At 46.4% G+C, this 8,453-nt stretch overlaps 1 protein-coding gene across 1 annotated transcript in view; it reads left to right on the forward strand.

Annotated features, from left to right (window-relative positions):
- The window catches only part of LOC5518835 (cation-independent mannose-6-phosphate receptor), a 43,117-nt gene extending 34,664 nt beyond the window's left edge, over nucleotides 1–8,453 (forward strand). The window contains exons 33-39 of the mRNA XM_048721789.1: nucleotides 372–458; nucleotides 808–968; nucleotides 1,381–1,481; nucleotides 1,619–1,698; nucleotides 3,163–3,303; nucleotides 3,510–3,600; nucleotides 7,474–8,453. Coding sequence (XP_048577746.1) covers nucleotides 372–458; nucleotides 808–968; nucleotides 1,381–1,481; nucleotides 1,619–1,698; nucleotides 3,163–3,303; nucleotides 3,510–3,600; nucleotides 7,474–7,569 — 757 coding nt within the window. The 3' untranslated portion in view covers nucleotides 7,570–8,453. The remainder of the gene's footprint in view (nucleotides 1–371; nucleotides 459–807; nucleotides 969–1,380; nucleotides 1,482–1,618; nucleotides 1,699–3,162; nucleotides 3,304–3,509; nucleotides 3,601–7,473) is intronic.

Here is an 8,453-nt window from a genome sequence, read left to right on the forward strand (position 1 = left end):
CGCTTTCGGTGAGATGAACATACCAAAATATTGTATGTATCTGTCAGATCCTAATTAATTTAAAAAGCTTGGATGGTCACTTTGGTTGTTCAAGCGTTACTTAGCTAGGTGTACGATGGTAAAAGCTTGTATGAGAAAAGAGCACCTGGTTTAACTAAGACTTATTAGAATTACGCATTCATCAGTAAGCAGGTCTCTCTGCTGCCGCGGAGGCAAATTCGCAGATATCTAGACGTCTGTTACTGGCGATCAAATTTGCTGGCGTTCGAGGTCGATTGAATTTGCTCGTACTAGCGTACAAAATCGCTTAGTGTGTCGTAGGCTTAGGTAGGTAGGTAGCTGATCATCTGATCACCTTTTTTCTTCTGTAGGGAGAATGTTCACCTCCAGAATTGCCGCGCCAAGCACCCTATCTCCATGGCAACCATCGACTTCAACAAGCTGCATGGCGAAAACTCGTAAGCGAATGTTATTTTGGTTATTTTACATGTTTGTTTTTGAGCTTCCAACCCTAAAATCACTGGCCAACCGTCAGGCCCACCTTTAGGCCCCGTCAGGTCATGTAATCTAGTTTAGTAATATGTATTTATATATATGTTAGAAGGGAGCCCTATTTTATAAGCCTGTGACTTCTCTGGACTTCCTTGCCTACTCAATAGGCCACGAGGCAACTGGCGCGAGAACGAGGCGGAAGAAATCCGGCGGAAGGGGGGGGGGGGAGGGGGGAGAGGAGGGAGAATGTCAGCGGAACCATTTGCTAGAATGACAAAATAGCAGCCGCCTGAGGCTTGATTTGTCTATTTTTAGGTACATCAAAGTTCCTGGAAATGGCATCACCAGGTATCTGTTCAACCTCTGTCAGCCAATTCGCAACACTGAAGAAAAGCAATGTGAAGGCTCCGATTTGTGCAAAATAACGTCGTCTGCAATACCCATGACGGCAAAGGACAGAAAGCTATTCTACGAAGGTAGGTTTGGTAACAGAGTCGATCAAACGCATCAGAGCGTGTGAGAGAATGTTGTTTTACGAAGGTAGGTGTAGTAACAGAGTCGGCCAAACGCATTGGAGCGTGTGGGTTAATGTTGTTTTACCAAGTCGGCTAGAGGCACAGAGTGAGTGTTATAATGTTGTTCTACGAAGATATGTATAGTAACAGAGTAGTTGCCTAAGTGCAATAGAATGAGTGACCTGACAGAACAAAGCTCATGTCTATCTTGTTATCTGCCAAAAAGTCTTGATAAATACGAAGATTTCGCATTGTCGACGACTACCTTTTAGTATATTATATACATTACTCTTCTGACTACTTGGTTGTAACATTATCATGTAAACTAATGTGCCCCTTTAACGTGGCATTACTTGCGTATCTTGCTTTGCAGATGATCTTTTCCAGCTACAAATCACCACAACTCACTCCTGCCCCACAGGAGGATTTTACAAGTTCATCATTGACTTTGAATGTTCTGATAAAACCCCTGTGGTGAGTTTACATTATCCTCTTTATCCCTGTTTTGGGAGTAGTTTTTAAAAAAATTAAAAGAAAAACAATGCTCCTTTGCTTAGTTCTCAAAACTAAAAGTCGACCTCTATTAACTGCCGCCACGTTTTCCTTCTTAGGGTACGCCTGTGTTTGAGTATGAGTCTTCATCTTGCCAAGTTGTGTTTTCCTGGGCGACGGCTCTTGTCTGCACTGACCTGTGAGTCATCACAACCATAACGGTGGTCATTTTATAAGGGCTTGACTGTATATTTACCATTGTGTATTGTACGGGTGTTCATTTTGTGCAGGTTTGACTATATACCATTGTGTATTGTACGGGTGGTCGTTTTGTGCAGGTTTGACTATATACCATTGTGGATTCTACGGGTGGTCGTTTTGTACAGGTTTGACTATATACCATTGTGTATTGTACGGGTGGTCGTTTTGTACAGGTTTGACTATATACTGTTGTGTGTTGTACGGTTAGTCGTTTTGTACAGGTTTGACTATATACCATTGTGTATTGTACGGGTAGTCGTTTTATACATGTTTGACTATATACCATTGTGTATTGTACGGGTGGTCGTTTTGTACAGGTTTGACTATATACCATTGTGTATTGTACGGGTGGTCATTTTGTACAGGTTTGACTATATACCGTTGTGTGTTGTACGGGTGGTAGTTTTGTACAGGTTTGACTATATACCATTGTGTGTTGTACGGGTGGTCATTTTGTACAGGTTTGACTATATACCATTGTGTGTTGTACGGGTGGTCATTTTGTACAGGTTTGACTATATACCGTTGTGTGTTGTACGGGTGGTCGTTTTGTACAGGTTTGACTATATACCGTTGTGTGTTGTACGGGTGGTAGTTTTGTACAGGTTTGACTATATACCGTTGTGTGTTGTACGGGTGATCGTTTTGTACAGGTTTGACTATATACCATTGTGTATTGTACGGGTGGTCGTTTTGTACAGGTTTGACTATATACCGTTGTGTGTTGTACGGGTGGTCGTTTTGTACAGGTTTGACTATATACCGTTGTGTATTGTACGGGTGGTCGTTTTGTACAGGTATGACTATATACCGTTGTGTGTTGTACGGGTGGTCGTTTTGTACAGGTATGACTATATACCATTGTGTATTGTACGGGTGATCGTTTTGTACAGGTTTGACTATATACCATTGTGTATTGTACGGGTGGTCGTTTTGTACAGGTTTGACTATATACCGTTGTGTGTTGTACGGGTGGTCGTTTTGTACAGGTTTGACTATATACCATTGTGTATTGTACGGGTGGTCGTTTTGTACAGGTTTGACTATATACCGTTGTGTGTTGTACGGGTGGTCGTTTTGTACAGGTTTGACTATATATTGTTGTGTATTGTACGGGTGGTCGTTTTGTACAGGTATGACTATATACCGTTGTGTGTTGTACGGGTGGTCGTTTTGTACAGGTATGACTATTTACCATTGTGTATTGTACGGGTGATCGTTTTGTACAGGTTTGACTATATACCATTGTGTATTGTACGGGTGGTCGTTTTGTACAGGTTTGACTATATACCGTTGTGTGTTGTACGGGTGATCGTTTTGTACAGGTATGACTATATACCATTGTGTATTGTACGGGTGGTCGTTTTGTACAGGTTTGACTAGATACCGTTGTGTGTTGTAGGAGTGGCCGTGTGATTGACGATGCAAGTAGAGCTTCCGTCTTGTCATCCGCCGGATCTAAGGCTGGAGTCGCCTTTGCCGTCATCTTCGTTCTCCTGTTCATTGCTGCCGTTGTATTTGTTATTCATAAGCGCAGTCGGAGGTAAACGTTAAAATTTCAACGATCAAGATTTTATTCAATGCCTGCGTGTGCGTCGTACCAAAATATTTTTATACGTCTGTATAAATAAATGGATAAGTTTATGAAGCTGAAATGCTGGATTGCGAAAGTGTATAACAACATAATTTGTATTTTATTAATGCTGATAGTAATCTTAACACTGACTCGATTACTTTTTAAAATTCTAGGGAAGCCTTTATACGTTGTATCCGGTTCAATGTCAGAAAAATATTCCATAAAAGTGATCCAGGCGCAGCCCCTGTCTACCGATATCAAAAGGTGCGTAACTTTGTCTGTCAGTCTACAGACCCATAGCCAAGATTTTGAGCGGGGGTTTGTTTGTCTATCTGTCAGTCTACAGACCCGTAGCCAGGATTTTGAGCGGGGGGTTCGTTTGTCTATCTGTCAGTCTACAGACCCGTAGCCAAGATTTTGAGCGGGGGGGTTCGTTTGTCTATCTGTCAGTCTACAGACCCGTAGCCAAGATTTTGAACGGGGGGTTCGTTTGTCTATCTGTCAGTCTACAGACCCGTAGCCAGGATTTTGAGCGGGGGGTTCGTTTGTTTATCTGTCAGTCTACAGACCCGTAGCCAGGATTTTGAGCGGGGGGTTCGTTTGTCTATCTGTCAGTCTACAGACCCGTAGCCAAGATTTTGAGCGGGGGGTTCGTTTGTCTATCTGTCAGTCTACAGACCCGTAGCCAGGATTTTGAGCGGGGGGTTCGTTTGTCTATCTGTCAGTCTACAGACCCCGTAGCCAGGATTTTGAGCGGGGGGTTCGTTTGTCTATCTGTCAGTCTACAGACCCGTAGCCAGGATTTTGACGGAGGGGTCGTTTGTCTATCTGTCAGTCTACAGACCCGTAGCCAGGATTTTGAGCGGGGGATTCGTTTGTTTATCTGTCAGTCTACAGACCCGTAGCCAAGATTTTGAGCGGGGGTATCGTTTGTCTATCTGTCAGTCTACAGACCCGTAGCCAGGATTTTGAGCGGGGGGGGGGGGGGGGTTCGTTTGTCTATCTGTCAGTCTACAGACCCGTAGCCAAGATTTTGAGCGGGGGGTTCGTTTGTCTATCTGTCAGTCTACAGACCCGTAGCCAGGATTTTGAGCGGGGGGTTCGTTTGTCTATCTGTCAGTCTACAGACCCGTAGCCAGGATTTTGAGCGGGGGGTTCGTTTGTCTATCTGTCAGTCTACAGACCCGTAGCCAGGATTTTGAGCGGGGGGTTCGTTTGTCTATCTGTCAGTCTACAGACCCGTAGCCAAGATTTTGAGCGGGGGGTTCGTTTGTCTATCTGTCAGTCTACAGACCCGTAGCCAGGATTTTGAGCGGGGGGTTCGTTTGTCTATCTGTCAGTCTACAGACCCGTAGCCAAGATTTTGAGCGGGGGGTTCGTTTGTCTATCTGTCAGTCTACAGACCCGTAGCCAGGATTTTGAGCGGGGGGTTCGTTTGTCCATCTGTCAGTCTACAGACCCGTAGCCAGGATTTTGACGGAGGGGTCGTTTGTCTATCTGTCAGTCTACAGACCCGTAGCCAGGATTTTGAGCGGGGGGTTTGTTTTTCTATCTGTCAGTCTACAGACCCGTAGCCAAGATTTTGAGCGGGGGGTTCGTTTGTCTATCTGTCAGTCTACAGACCCGTAGCCAGGATTTTGAGCGGGGGGGTCGTTTGTCTATCTGTCAGTCTACAGACCCGTAGCCAGGATTTTGAGCGGGGGGTTCGTTTGTTTATCTGTCAGTCTACAGACCCGTAGCCAGGATTTTGAGCGGGGGGGGGGGGGGGGGGGGGGGGGTTCGTTTGTCTATCTGTCAGTCTACAGACCCGTAGCCAAGATTTTGAGCGGGGGGTTCGTTTGTCTATCTGTCAGTCTACAGACCCGTAGCCAGGATTTTGAGCGGGGGGTTCGTTTGTCTATCTGTCAGTCTACAGACCCGTAGCCAAGATTTTGAGCGGGGGGTTCGTTTGTCTATCTGTCAGTCTACAGACCCGTAGCCAGGATTTTGAGCGGGGGGTTCGTTTGTCCATCTGTCAGTCTACAGACCCGTAGCCAGGATTTTGACGGAGGGGTCGTTTGTCTATCTGTCAGTCTACAGACCCGTAGCCAGGATTTTGAGCGGGGGGTTCGTTTGTCTATCTGTCAGTCTACAGACCCGTAGCCAGGATTTTGAGCGGGGGGTTCGTTTTTCTATCTGTCAGTCTACAGACCCGTAGCCAAGATTTTGAGCGGGGGGGTCGTTTGTCTATCTGTCAGTCTACAGACCCGTAGCCAGGATTTTGAGCGGGGGGTTCGTTTGTTTATCTGTCAGTCTACAGACCCGTAGCCAGGATTTTGAGCGGGGGGGGTGGGGGGGGGGGGGTTCGTTTGTCTATCTGTCAGTCTACAGACCCGTAGCCAAGATTTTGAGCGGGGGGTTCGTTTGTCTATCTGTCAGTCTACAGACCCGTAGCCAGGATTTTGAGCGGGGGGTTCGTTTGTCTATCTGTCAGTCTACAGACCCGTAGCCAGGATTTTGAGCGGGGGGTTCGTTTGTCTATCTGTCAGTCTACAGACCCGTAGCCAGGATTTTGAGCGGGGGGTTCGTTTGTCTATCTGTCAGTCTACAGACCCGTAGCCAGGATTTTGAGCGGGGGGTTCGTTTGTCTATCTGTCAGTCTACAGACCCGTAGCCAAGATTTTGAGCGGGGGGTTTGTTTGTCTATCTGTCAGTCTACAGACCCGTAGCCAGGATTTTGAGCGGGGGGTTCGTTTGTCTATCTGTCAGTCTACAGACCCGTAGCCAGGATTTTGAGCGGGGGGTTCGTTTGTCTATCTGTCAGTCTACAGACCCGTAGCCAAGATTTTGAGCGGGGGGTTCGTTTGTCTATCTGTCAGTCTACAGACCCGTAGCCAGGATTTTGAGCGGGGGGTTCGTTTGTCCATCTGTCAGTCTACAGACCCGTAGCCAGGATTTTGACGGAGGGGTCGTTTGTCTATCTGTCAGTCTACAGACCCGTAGCCAGGATTTTGAGCGGGGGGTTCGTTTGTCTATCTGTCAGTCTACAGACCCGTAGCCAGGATTTTGAGCGGGGGGTTCGTTTTTCTATCTGTCAGTCTACAGACCCGTAGCCAAGATTTTGAGCGGGGGGTTCGTTTGTCTATCTGTCAGTCTACAGACCCGTAGCCAGGATTTTGAGCGGGGGGGTCGTTTGTCTATCTGTCAGTCTACAGACCCGTAGCCAGGATTTTGAGCGGGGGGTTCGTTTGTCTATCTGTCAGTCTACAGACCCGTAGCCAGGATTTTGAGCGAGGGGTTCGTTTGTCTATCTGTCAGTCTACCGACCCGTAGCCAGGATTTTGAGCGGGGGGTTCGTTTGTCTATCTGTCAGTCTACAGACCCGTAGCCAGGATTTTGACGGAGGGGTCGTTTGTCTATCTGTCAGTCTACAGACCCGTAGCCAGGATTTTGAGCGGGGGGGTTCGTTTGTTTATCTGTCAGTCTACAGACCCGTAGCCAGGATTTTGAGCGGGGGGTTCGTTTGTTTATCTGTCAGTCTACAGACCCGTAGCCAGGATTTTGAGCGGGGGGTTCGTTTGTCTATCTGTCAGTCTACAGACCAGTAGCCAGGATTTTGAGCGGGGGGTTCGTTTGTTTATCTGTCAGTCTACAGACCCGTAGCCAGGATTTTGAGCGGGGGGTTCGTTTGTTTATCTGTCAGTCTACAGACCCGTAGCCAGGATTTTGAGCGGGGGGTTCGTTTTTCTATCTGTCAGTCTACAGACCCGTAGCCAGGATTTTGAGCGGGGGGTTCGTTTGTCTATCTGTCAGTCTACAGACCCGTAGCCAGGATTTTGAGCGGGGGGTTCGTTTGTCTATCTGTCAGTCTACAGACCCGTAACCAGGATTTTGAGCGGGGGGTTCGTTTACCCTTTCAGCGGACCTTTTCTCTAGGTGGCTAGTCCTAGCTCGCAGTGGTACTCAATTTTCCTTCATTAGAGTGGACCTTCCAGTCAAGTGGGGAGGTTCATCAGAACCCCCCTAACCCCCCTCCCCCTCCCCCCTGGCTACGGGCCTGGTCTATCAGTCGATTAGTTGGTCTTTTTGTTTGTCCGTTTGTTGGTCAGTCTGTCTTTCAGTCGGTTGTCGATCTCTTATATATCCATATCTTCTCAGATTGAGGTGGACCCACAAGACGACGATAACGACATGCTGCTTGGTATTAGTGACCACGAGGAAGAGGAGGACGATGAGGATTTACTAACAATATAGTCTGGTGAATATGAATAGTCTGGTGAATATGAATAGCGGCATGCAGGTGGATACCACCACAATTAGCTTGTCCATCCTGGAATCCACCAAGCGTAAAACATTCAACGTCAGGGTAAATAAATCACAGTTACCAGTCATAGGGGGATAACACTGTTATCACTGGGGTGTATATCACAAGGTGGATATCACAGAAAAATCATCATCATACACCTCAAGTAATCCACAACGTTACATAAAGAGCATCCTATGGTGAAATATGCGCTCTTTAATAATTAATCAGGTGGATATAAGTGGGTGAATAACAGCATTTAACAATCCGAGCTTACGACAGTACTGGAAATTACGGGTATCACTCGGTGGATATCAGCCTGGAAGGCCCATATATACAGCTTAAGTTACGTGAACAGCATTCTTAGGTGGAATATATGCCGCTAAATCATCATGTGAATAACAGTTAACGACCGCCAGCTTAAGCTGAATGTGCTGATAAAGAAACGGTGAATATGTTTTTTTGGACTAACCACAAGAGTATGTCATCTGTGCAAATTGACAGATGAATGCACACATCGTAATACACGTACACGGTGTTTGATGTGTTAGAAGCGTCAATGTGATAACGATTTGGATAGACAAATACCAGTAACACAGTTTTTCTCGTTGAGCAATCAAATGATAAGCAATCAATGAACAATGCATCAAACCAAAAAGGAACAAGCGACAAGAAAATGATGGTGGTCTACCATTGCCCTTGCGGGGCGCCCATTGCGAGCTCAAGGGCGACACAGACAACCCGAGCAATCAAGATTTCATTATAGCCAATTAGAGCACCACTCATATTCATTCAGATCGTGGACATTCTGTAGCATTAAACGGACAACAATGCA

This window comes from Nematostella vectensis, chromosome 14 (genome assembly GCF_932526225.1).
Source record: "Nematostella vectensis chromosome 14, jaNemVect1.1, whole genome shotgun sequence".
NCBI lineage: Eukaryota > Metazoa > Cnidaria > Anthozoa > Actiniaria > Edwardsiidae > Nematostella > Nematostella vectensis.